At 41.7% G+C, this 12,117-nt stretch overlaps 1 protein-coding gene across 7 annotated transcripts in view; it reads right to left on the bottom strand.

Annotated features, from left to right (window-relative positions):
- Positions 1-12,117, bottom strand: part of Cald1 (caldesmon 1) — a 175,144-nt gene that overhangs the window by 80,648 nt on the left and 82,379 nt on the right. For 6 of the 7 annotated variants that reach the window (XM_031381493.1, XM_031381492.1, XM_031381491.1 and 3 more), the window contains one exon: positions 6,982-7,093. In XM_031381493.1, coding sequence (XP_031237353.1) covers positions 6,982-7,052 — 71 coding nt within the window. In that variant the 5' untranslated portion in view covers positions 7,053-7,093. Of the gene's footprint in view, positions 1-6,981; positions 7,094-7,763; positions 7,911-12,117 lie in introns of those variants that run through there. The other variant, XM_031381496.1, reaches the window with a different exon arrangement.

The following is a 12,117-nucleotide window of genomic DNA, read 5'->3' as shown; positions in this document are numbered from 1 at the left end:
CGCCTTTGATTCAAAGCACTCAGGAGGCAGTGGCAGGTGGATCTCTGTGAGTCTGAGGCCAGCCTGGTTTACAGAGTGAGTTCCAAAACAGCCAGAGCTATCCAGAGAAACCTGGTCTGTAAACAACAACAACAATAACAACTTCAGGTGTAGTGGCTGAACACGTGATACCTTGGTACAGCCTTTCTTTCTGATGCTTCACTAAGCACCACAATGTAGGGTGCTCTCAGGAATTACAAGATGAGTATCAATTGGGCCACTTTACTTAGGAATCAACGGGAGTAAAGATACTGTTGATCTAGAAAAAGGAGAGGGGAATGAAGGGAGAGGATTAGGCATGAGTGCGTGAACTTTATTCTTTTGTGGTTAGATACAAATTAAGAGAACCCAGCAACAGTAACCTAAGAGAGAAAGATTTTTTTCTGGCTCATGGAATGCAAGCCATCAGGTCAGGAAGGTTGGAGAGTGGAGCCAGATCTAGCCTGTGTCAGTGGGAGTGTCAGGTTGCTCATCTCATGGGGTCAGGAAGCAGAGAGACATGGAGCTGGCCTGTCACTCTCAAGCCCTGTCCCATGTCCTTGTTCTGCCACCTAGGCCTCATGTCCAAAAAGGTTCTATGACTTTTCCAAATGACTCCACCAGCTAGAGATGAAGTGTTCAAATGCGTTAGCCTGAAGGGGGTCGTTTGCACTGTAATCACAGCGACTGGAAGTATCAGTTTTGTCCATTTCCCTACACTGGAATTGGACTGAAATGAAACAGTTTTAAATATGCATAAAGGGGAGCTGGAGAGGCAGCTCAATGGTCGAGATGGCTTGCCTTGCTGCTCTTGCAGAGGACCTGAGTTTTCTTCCCAGAGAGCTAGTTGGGTGGCTCTTGTAACTCTAGCTTCAGGGGATCCAGCATCCTCTTCTGGCCATAAGACATATGCATAAAACTTTAAGAAGTGTTTTTAAATAGCCTTCAAACTAAAAGAACTTTAATAGGAAATACAGAAACAAAATTCAAAACCAAAGGCTAGATCCCCCCTCCCTTTCTGTTCTTTCTTTTTCTTTCTGGAGTAATCAATCTTCTACGAGAACTTTTTATGGGCAAATGTAAGTACCTTAATGATTTATACAGTTTCAAAAGAATGTTTCATTTAACTTCCTAATGGAAAATAATGTTCTGCTCAGACATCTTAAAATGTATTTTTAAAGACTTGTACTTGAGACTCAAGGTCATGATCTAAGCATTCTGAATAAGTGTTTTCATGTGTACTTGTCTGTAGTTTAACTGTCGATGGGCCTTGGTATTAAATCATGGGGGAAAACATCAATGATACAGCTCTAGAAGGGGATTTTTGTAGATCAAATGGATTTTTAAAACTTGCTTGTTTTTCTAGATCTGTAAAAATATTTACTTTCAAATGTCTAATCATTGGGATATTTCAGAAGCCCATAAAAATGTATGACTGATGAAAACAGCTAGCATGTTTTCTTTCCCTTTATTTATGTCTCTGAGCCTCGGAATCTGATAACAATTCTACAATAGAGGCCTTTCTTCTGATGGAAAAAGGAGCTGCCACTGGGTGTAGAAAGCATATGCAGGGAATGTAGTGAGTTCATAACTTGAAAAGTGAGAGCCCTGGCTCTCTGCTTGGTGCAGAGGAAGTCTGACACAGAGTGTGGCCACCAAAGATCTGCTCCCAGATAGAAGCACCACCAAGGGTTGTTTCTTGGGAGAGACACTGGAGCCCAGAACCATGTCCGCTAAACGTGCAAGAACTGCTCAGTGTGAACTCATGTTGCCTCTTCCATCTGATAGAACCTTGACACCCATCAAACCCACTCACAGTTCTTCACACACACACAAAAAAAAGAGTGGGGGGGCAACTAGTTCTTCCTAGTTCAGGGTGTTCACATTCTCTGAGATGTATAAATGACAATTATAATTCTAATTTTTTAGGTTGTGTGTTGCAGAGAATCAAAGTAACTACAACCCATAGATTGATAGCTGCTGTTATAGAACATATGTATCTACCTATATATCTGTATTTATGTTCATATGCCTTTCAGCTATGTTTACTACTGTGCCGTTATTAGTCTCCATTTACCAGATACATTTCAAAAGTCTAGAACATCTCCATTAAAGTAGAAAAAGATGTCTCTGCAGAAGTATAGATCCTTCCCTGGATGCTTGTGCACCCACAATCAGCACAGAACGTCCAGGAAGATGCAAAGGAAGGGATGCAGTTTTGTAATGATGAGCATGATGCCCTGAGAAAGCTAGAGACGCCAGTGGAGTATGTGTGTGTGTGTGTGAGTGTGTGACGTAAAACCCAGAGACAGAAAGAGAAGCAGAATAGATGTGAGCAACTATTCCCATGAGACTAGTGAAGAATAAAAGCAGCAAAAGTAAATATTTATTTATTTACTCATTCATTTGCTCAAACAGGCAATTGACTAAAATGCTATTGAACTTGAAATGTATACAAACAATGCCTTTTGCTTAGAAACATTGCATTAGGAATTTTCTCTGGTTATACACAGATTCCCTTCTGCCAACCAAAACGTCTTTCTTATGCTTTTGGTCAAGAGCTCTCTAATCTAATATGATCTTCCTGACTCCTGGCACACTATCCCTACAGGTGACTTTTGGTCTCTATAGGTCTGTGTAGAACCTTGTACTTTATAGATACTCTTTCTATATGTATATGTCCATTTGTTATAACACTTCATTTATTTATCTATTTTTATGGTGCTGGGGGTTGAACCTAAAGCCTGAGTATGCTGGTCAAGTATTCCAATCCCGAGGAAAATCCCTAGTCCTCTGCCTCAAACAGAGCATAGAGCAAAAGAGATGCCTGATAAAATGTGTTGAGAACAAATGAATGCATTTGTAGCCTTGACCCTTGGAACAACTCTGCATTTACTCTACTGCCATTCCAAAGCTGGCATGACTTCTTTTTGTTCTCCATAACCAGACAACAGTTAAGCCTTGCCCTGCTTGGCCCTAGTTAAATATATATATAGTTTATAATATATATATATTTATATATATAACTATATATATATTTAACTATAAATATATATATATATTTAACTGCCATCCATATATAAATATATATATATTTAACTGCCATCCATATATATATATATTTTTTAACTGCCATCCCTCTCTCCATATATATATATATATATATATATATTTTTTTTTTTTTTCTTCAAGACAGGGTTTCTCTGCGTAGCCCTGGCTGTCCTGGAACTCACTCTGTAGACCAGGCTGGCCTTGAACTCAGAAATCCGCCTGCCTCTGCCTCCCAAGTGCTGGACCCTAGGTATATTTTATAGGACCTTAGAACTACCTTTTTTTAAAATGTAAGATTCTGTATTACTTATTTGATTTCAAATCAAGCAATACCCGACCTGTTGCAAACAGAAGTAGATAATTCCAAAAGCAAGAGGAAATGACCTCTGGTTCCCCTGAGAAAGCACTCATTCCTGTGACAAAGGAAGTCAGGGTCTGGAGTTAAAGGAAGAGGAAGGGACTTGCCTAAGGTCTTACATGCCCTTTGTCCTCAGATCTGAACTATGATTTTAGATAGCTCTTGATTCCTGGTTTGGCCATCTGTTTCCTGGACACACCCTGAACTTGCCATGGAAGCTTGCTGGACCGTAAAGCCTAACTTTTACTACTGCTATAAATGATCATTTTACCAAATGCTGATGGGGTTGACCTAATTCCAGCACAGCAGACCTATACAGTGCCCCTTGAAACATGAACAGGTAAAACCAGTACAAACATAGTGCCATTGTTAAGCACAAGTAGAAATGTGGACAGAAGTGTTGGTTAAACAATATTTGGATAAATTTGTATGTATTTGTTTTAGGTTATTAAGGGACCCTAATTAAGCTTTGGTGCACAGGCTTTTTACAATTGACATTAACAGAAGATAAATCCTTGTTCACACATCACCACCGCCCTGAAAAGCATGAATGGAGCAGCTGTGTGGTCAGTTCTTAGAGTTCTGGCTATGAAAAAATAAGGCCTATTCACTCTACGTCGCGGTCTGGCTTAAGCCACTCTGAGATGTTTCTCTCACTGCTTGTTGATGTAGAACTCCATCTAACGTGGTGCTCACTCTGCTCTGCCATCCCTCTAGCCCCAGAGTTCTTTAGGCTACCCTTCTGCTCATCTGTTTTCTGTACTCTTGTCTCCTACAATTCTTTGAGGTACAGAAGTGTCTGTCTGCTGATCACCTTCGTTTCTCCCATCTCTGTTCAGACACTTGGTCTTGGTCAGTTTTCGGTAGCTATTTCCCAGGTAAATAGAATGTTCAAGAATCTAGGAGAACCTGAGGCTGGCACTGTATTGGGCAGAGGAAGTAAGAGGTGTGTTCCTCCTGTCTGGATGGTATCCACAAGTCTTCAATGTCCTTTCAATTTCAGGTATAATCCTTCCTGGGTCTCCTCCGTCTCTCTATGTTGCTCCCTGTGATAAGTTTCCATTATGTCTTTGTGACCTCTCACTCTTTCATCTTGGCTTTTGGAGGGCTATGACTTCAGTTTTTTTACTGACAATGGGTTTGTCCCAATGGACCTATCTTATATGATTTTCTCTTCTTTCTAGATAAAGATCCAAGTTTCTTATCTTCTAACATCTCAGGGAAACCCCCATGTTGACGTGGTTTCTACCTCAAATTCAACACTATGACCATGACCACCAAGAACAGAGCCTTCTCACCTTTCCCCCTGGAGACGAGGCAGAGACTTTTCTTGGCAGTGCCTGATAAAAATGTATGGAGAAAGGATGAATGTACCTGTAGCTCTGAGCCTTGGAACCACTCTATTTTAGGTTAATTTACTACCGCCATTCAAAACTGGAGCTTACAGCCTTCAGACTTTGGAGTTTTCCCTGCTCCCGACAGGCTTGCTAGCTGCCACTGGGGTCTCTTTCCTCCCAGTGACTGCTCTGACCTTATCCTTGATACCAAATCTATCGTGTCTCTATGTCTCAGTCCACCGTACCTAGCTTTTCCCACCATACTCTCATCCCATGCAGCTCCCTAGTGAGGGTCCTCAGATGCCCTTCCTCTTGAGCTCCCTGTAACAGATTCTTTTTCCCCTGAGCTTTGCTTGTCTCCTTTTCTCACCTAGTCTGCCTCCCCCACTCACCTCATCATTTCTATTGATGAACCGTATTCCTCGTGGTAATTTTCGGTTCACAGAGAAGCTGAGTGGAAATGACAAGGCTCCCATGCTCCTCTTGACCCCTCCCCAGCCACAGCCGATGCCACTATCAGCATCCCACGCACAGTGGTGTATTTGTTACTGTGGATGACGTAGGTACACTCACAGTCATTCCACTCTGATCCCATAATCTGCATTCAGTGCCAGCACAATGGCGTGCATCTGCCATCATACGATCTCATGGGTGGTTTTGTGGATTTAACATCCCGTGCTCTGCCTATGTGCTCCTCCCACCCTCCTCTCCAGCTCCTGGCAACAACTGGTCCTTTTGCCACTTCCTTAGTTTTGTGTGCTTTACATTTTTACTTATTAACTATTATTTTAAATTTGGACAGATACATCTTCTACGTTGGATGCATTCCCTTCTGTCCTTCCCCCCTCTTTTTACTTTATCCCCTCTTCTGTTTTAGACAGCTTCCGATTTACTCATCTCCACGATTACTTCTTCCATAGCTTACCTCAACTCCCAACACAACTTCTGTGAGTAGTTTAATCTCAGGGTGATGATGGTCTTTCCTTCTCTTGGCATTCACACTTAGTCCTAGCTATATAGCTGTTGTTTATTACTTAGATAGGATTATTATTAATAATAATTAATAATAACAACAACAGCTATTAGTAATGCTGTTGTATTAGTAGTTCAATGTGTCAGCTACAGGCTAAGGCCATTTATAAAGCTTAATTATCTTCATTACAACCACAAAAGTAGGTCTACATGTAGATATTATGCCGATTTTATATAAGACAACCGTGACTTAAAGAGAGGTCACTTGCTTAGAGCCACTTGGCTCCTAAGTGGCAGAGCCATGATGTGATCCTTAATCTGTAGTGCAATGAGCACACGTGTAGACACCCCACTGATAGCCATGTTCATTCATCCAGACTTCTCATTTTCTTTTGGATTCTTCATAGAAGTCAGTAGAATAGTAGAACATGAGACCCTGGCACTTCTTATTACAAGTTTAGGTTTTCAGTTTTGTACTGCAGGGCTGTGATAGGGTCATTTGTACCCACCATGATTCACACCTGTGCACTGGAATTACTGGCATGTAAAACTGTGGGGCAGTTTTCTCCCTGTGAATACTTGGTATGCTTTCCTTAAACTACTGATCTAAGCCACATTAGAGGCCGCTGTCCTTCTGTCTGAGGCCTGAGTGTTAAGATACACATTTCCCCCCTCTATGTCACATGTCAATGCTTCATTTTTCCAACCTGCCCCCTAAGTCACCACCTCAAAGGCTTCCTCGAACATTATGGCAACTTCCAACTGCTCCCACACCCTCTTCAGGAACTCAGAGGATCAGTAGTAACCATAGTAACCTCCTGATGTGAATTGTCAGGTGAGGGTGCTTTTCTAATAAGAATCAAATCTGAAACAAGACTCGTCTGGGGCTTGCTAAACTGCTTCTGATAGCCAACATTCGGCATTTTCTGTCATTTCAGTGTTAGGAGTGATTTTAAGCCTTTGTCTTTATGCATTATCTTTTACCATTACAAATTCTACAATGTCCAGCCTCTATAAATATGCAGTTATCTGGTTCTTCTCTGATCTCCATTCTTCTTGAAATGTGTTTTCTTTTTTTAAATGCAAAATTTAGACTTTTAGCAGGAAAAATACTTTACATCCGTAACTATTTTTATAAATAGCTTGATGAGCAATATGGCCACATTTGGCCTTTCAGAGAGGGCAGAGTCATTGTGATTGAAAAACAAGGTGGCTGATAATGTATCTGTCACTCTGGATCCTTACCTCTCTGCCTCCAGCCGCATCTCCTCCCTCTTTTGTCTCCTGAGTTCTCTGCGGCGTTCAAAATCATCCATAGTGAGGTTTCGGGTTTAGGGAGCCCAGAGAGTATCTGGATCTAAAAGAAAGAGGCAGAGTCAGGATCACCAAGGAGTCATGGAATCCCAGTGTTAGCCCCTCCCGTTCCACCCCGTCATCTTTATTTTTAAGAAAAATACTTAGAATACTACTAAGGCAAGTAGTGGTCAGTTTCTGACCTCAAACAGAGGGCACCTTCACTCTTAAAGCTATTAAAGTAAGTAAGAGCGCAGATTACATTTAAAAAATAAGAAGGAATCTCAAGAGACAGAAATATTGATAGCACGGCCTCAGAACGACTGGATGATCCAGCCCTTTGTCACTCGCTGAACTCTAGACAACGCTTACACCCAAAAGAACAAAGAACAACACAGACAGGGAAATAAAGATGGAGAGGAAAACGGGCCAGAAAAGAAGTGTGTGTGTGTGTGTGTGTGTGTGTGTGTGTGTGTGTGTGTGTAGCAGGGGGAGACAGAGGAAAGGAGAAATCAGGCAATGATGCACACAGGCATCTTTCGCATATTCTGGAAGTTAGTTAGCACTGAATTTTGTTTTGTTTTGTTTTTTAAAGTAAGCAGAAATCATGGAAAAGAAAAAAATCACCAGGAAGCAGTATTTTAGAAGGCAGCTAAGTTTTGATCAAACTGTCTTCAGCGCTCAAAAATTCTGGCTCTCTCCAGATGTAATCCAACCGTTTGACCCTTTCCTACCTCCTCCGAGATGACTGATTCTGGAAGAATTTCCAGCTCTTCAGATGCTGAACCTGCCTCAGATGCTGAGCCTGCTTCTGCTGTGTGTCTGTGCCATGCAGTCAAATATTTCAGAATCTCCCTTCGGCCCCCAAACCCAAAATGACTCCCAGGAAAAGGGAATCGGGCTCTCGTCCCTGCTCTGTTTACAGAGCTGTCAGTGGTTAGTTAAACTAGCCTGGAATCTGGCATTTAAGGCGTGCTGGAAGATTGTTTCCTGTGCGGAGCAGGAGGCCTCCACTTCCTCTGGATTCCTAGGCGCTCGCTCGGCTGCACTCAGCTCACAAAAATATTTTCCAGCGCCTTCTATGTAGATGAGCTGAGCCATTTGTCCAGATCTAGAAAATCCGTGTGGCAAAACCCCAGAACCATCACAGGATGGCATCTTTGTTTGGGAAAGATTTCAGAAAAAAAAAATCTGAAATAAATTGGCAAAGGCTTTTGCCCTCACCACTTTTATAGTGCATAAAAACAAAAATCAAGTCTCAGCCAACAAAAATAAAACCATGCAGTGTTTGAAATTTTTCACACTTCCCGCATCCTCTGTGGTATTAAATTCCTTATGCATCTTTAGAAACTTGGGCTTGGGTTTTTATTGGAAATTTAGAAAATCTCAATTGTTTTGTTTCACTCTGACAAGAGGGTTCCTAATACTTTCTAGTCATGAAAGGAACAAGGTTTTCTTTTTGCATTTTACCAAAAAGAAAGATTTTTCTCAGACCAGATGTGTCGGAGCATGCTTGTAATCATAGGGCTTGGGAGACTGAGGCAAGAGGATTGTGAGTTCAAATCCAGCTTGGGCTAAAGAGTAGGAACCTGTTTCAGAGAGGAAAAAAAAAAAAAACCCTCTCTTCTTACCAATGCCCCTACAATTCTATACATTTTCTAGTCTGAACTTTCTATAATTATTAAAATAAAAAATAAAAGTGATCTGAAGGCTTCTATGAGACCATCTGAAGAGCTTTCTTTCTGCCTGCTGTTCTGACCAAGTGCAGGGATATGAGGCATCCGTGGGAATGGTGGACCAAGCTGGTAAAGCAGACGGGGAAATTCTACTTTCTTCTGTGTGTGTGTGTGTGTATGTGTGTTATGCATGTGTGTTTTCTGTCTGCATGTGTTTATGTATTTATGTGCATACATATTGCTTGTATGTGTTATAGTGTACCCACATATCACACTAATCTTGTATATATTTATATACACATATACATATGCATATACATATAGATTTTGTTGCATAAAACCACCTCTTATAACTACAGCAATAGTTAAGGGAGAAAGAATTCTGCCTGTGAGAAAACTGTTCTTGCTTTTTAATGTTTCAATAATGAGGAAGCCCCCTCTGAGGTGGTCTGTGCTCCTGCCTATCAAACCTAAACAGACACTGCTGCTTGGCAGCCCCAGAGCTATGCTTATACCTGTATCTTGGAAGGCTCAAAGAGCAGCTCACAAGAAGCCCTGAGCCCTGAGAAGACCAGGAAGGCACTGGTTAGTAGAGACAGCGGTACAGGTAAATGGGGCAGAAGCTGACAGCCCCATGTATTTAAAGTGGTTGAACATCCTCGCTGGCTTGCCCCCAAGCAAATTCTTTCTTCAATCTGCCCTCCTACTTCCTACCTTTATTACTTACTTGGATGCCAGCTTTCTTTCCTAACCATAGAAAAGCTACTTATGATCTGTGTATAGACTGGGTATGTACCTGCAGACACAGTGGGGGAATAAGGGACCATAAAAATGCATTTCTTCATGCAACTCTAAACCAGTGCTTTGGTGGACTATGTTCTGTGAATATATCTGGTGGAAAGAAAACACATTTACGCATTGTGTAGTATGACTCTTGGTTGCTGTGTGTGTGTGTGTGTTTACTGTGTTTATGTCTGTTTGTATAAATGTGTGCATATGCCTGTGCATCTGTGCTTATGTATGTGTGTCTATGTGTGTACTTGGGTATGTGTGTTATATTTGTGTGTGTATGTGTTTGTATGTGTGTCTCTGTGTGTGTTTGTATGTGTCTGTGTGTGTCTGTGTGTCTCTGTGTGTGTATGTGTTATATGGGAGAGAGGTACATTAATGAAAATGGCTCTTGGCTGGTCTTAAAGCAAAACACCCTTATATCACACTATTCCTGTGTAGGAGGAACCATGTCTGGGTAGAATTTTAAGTGATTCTCCGACTTAAAGCAGCACACATGTCCCCGGATAGTAATGGCTCATTTCCTTTCCTTCCCCCAGCCAGTGCTGAATACTCTACAGTAACATTGGTTAGGAAGTAACTCAAGACAAGCAGAGTGCAGAAATGTCCAGGCAGAGCAGATTTAGCAATCATGAAGCTCTTAGGTGTCACAAGTTAGATAGAGCACAAGAGGAAAAGGCAAGGTAAAGGAGGTATCCATGTGAGCGGCGGACGTTGCTGACAAATTTTAGGGAAATCTCAATGCGGGGCAGGGATTTCTACCACGCTGTCCGGAGAACTGTGATGGGACTCCTTTAGATAATAAATAAACAGTCTTTGCCAAGACAGACATATCTTTACCCAGGACTGTACTGGTCTTTCTGATCAGGTTTCTGATGCTAGATTTTCTTAAAAGCTGGCCTGCTCTGGGAATAAGGAGTAATTTGGTGCTGCGGGTTTCAGGAAGCCTGGACACACTGTCTTTTCCTTGGCTAAAGATTCTACAGAGTTCACGGTCCAGGTGAGAGGCAGGAGCGGACCTGAGCCCTTCCCTCCACAGCTCACCAGCACCTCAGGGTCTCCCAAGCTTCCCTTTCCTCTTCCTGAACTTCTAAAGGGCATAGGGGGAAAGGTATCTGATGTGTGTGTGTGTGTGCTTCCTCCTCCCCTCCCCCTCTTCCTCTTCCCTTGTGTTCTTTCCGTTCTCTCCCTCCACCCCTCTAACCCCCATAGCTGGCCTGGAACTCACAGAGATCCTCCTGCCTCTGTCTGATTTTGTTTCTTCTCCATCTCCTTCTCAAGACTGGGAATGAAAGTATATCTGCATCCAGTACATCCGATTTGATTACTTTCCTCAAAAACTTGAGCTTAATTTCTGATTAGTATCTTTTAACAAAGAAATTGTTCTTTTGTAGTATGTATGTGTGTGTGTGTGTGTGTGTGTGTGTGTGTGTGTAGGCTAGATAGTGATGTTCATTTTTTAATTAAAAAAGCAACAGACATTTGTTCATTAACAATAATATACTTTAGAATCATACCACAGCAAAACAAACAAAGGCGTTTCTCAGTGTTTTCAGACTCCTGTCATGTTACTCCCTGAAACTCAATTGAGGGACAATCAATTGTCATTTCCAGTTTTCAAAATCATGTTTTTAAACATCTAACAATCTATCATTTGAATAGCTAAAATTTATATCTAAAGAATAAAGTGCACGTGCTGGGTGTGGTGGCACATGTCTTTAGTTCCAGCACTTTGGAGGCAGAGGTAGAGAGATCTCTTTGAGTTTCAGGTCAGTCATAGCTACACAAAGAGACCCTCAAAAAAACCTGACCCCCTCTAAAAAAAACCCCAAAAGAATAAAGTACATGATGTTCAGTACTTTGGAAGAACTGTGTCCCATGGGGACCTGCTCTTCTTTGGAGGTCTTTGTGGACAGTGTGTCTATCACGTTCTACCTGCTTTTTGAGACAGGGTCTCCCATTGAAACTGAATCTCACCAGTTCAGTCTGCCTAGCTGACCCTCAAACCCCAGGGACCGTGTTGCTCTCCCTCCAGATGGGATCACACATGCAGTCCCAGCATCTTGCGCAGGAGCTTGGTATCTGAACTCTGGTTCTTCTGCTTGCATGCCAAGCATTTTACCAACCGAACATTTCCTTGAACCCAAGATATTTGGTATTTTGTTACATTCATAATACTGTTGTTATTTTCCTCTCTGGGCATATTGCCTTATTGTAGATATTTCTTGAAAAATATTTCAAAAGAGTAAATCTGAATCTGCTTTTATATGGATCCAGATATGTGGCAAGCATGGGCTATCTTAGATGTATGTGTGCTTGCACATGTACCCACACACACAAGTATAAGTGTGTTAAAGCGGGAAAAGGTCCTGGGTAAGGTTTCTAATCCAGTATTCAATTATTAGGGGATGAGACTTTTGTAGAGAACTGTGCCCTATGAATTCCAAACCATCTGAAATCAAATAATGAGTGGACAGGAAAAGACGGAAGGCCTTAGCATATGGGCTCATTGCCCCAACTATCTTAGAATTAGTAAGAATAAAGCTTCAAGGATACTGGAGGAGCCAATGGCAGTCTCCCTCAAGGAACACTCACTGGATCTTTCCTATATGATATAGTGGGC

The sequence above is a fragment of the Mastomys coucha genome, unplaced genomic scaffold (assembly GCF_008632895.1).
Source record: "Mastomys coucha isolate ucsf_1 unplaced genomic scaffold, UCSF_Mcou_1 pScaffold20, whole genome shotgun sequence".
Classification (NCBI taxonomy): domain Eukaryota; kingdom Metazoa; phylum Chordata; class Mammalia; order Rodentia; family Muridae; genus Mastomys; species Mastomys coucha.
The sequence above is the reverse complement of the archived record's forward strand: the minus strand, read 5'-3'. Positions and strand labels throughout refer to the sequence as shown.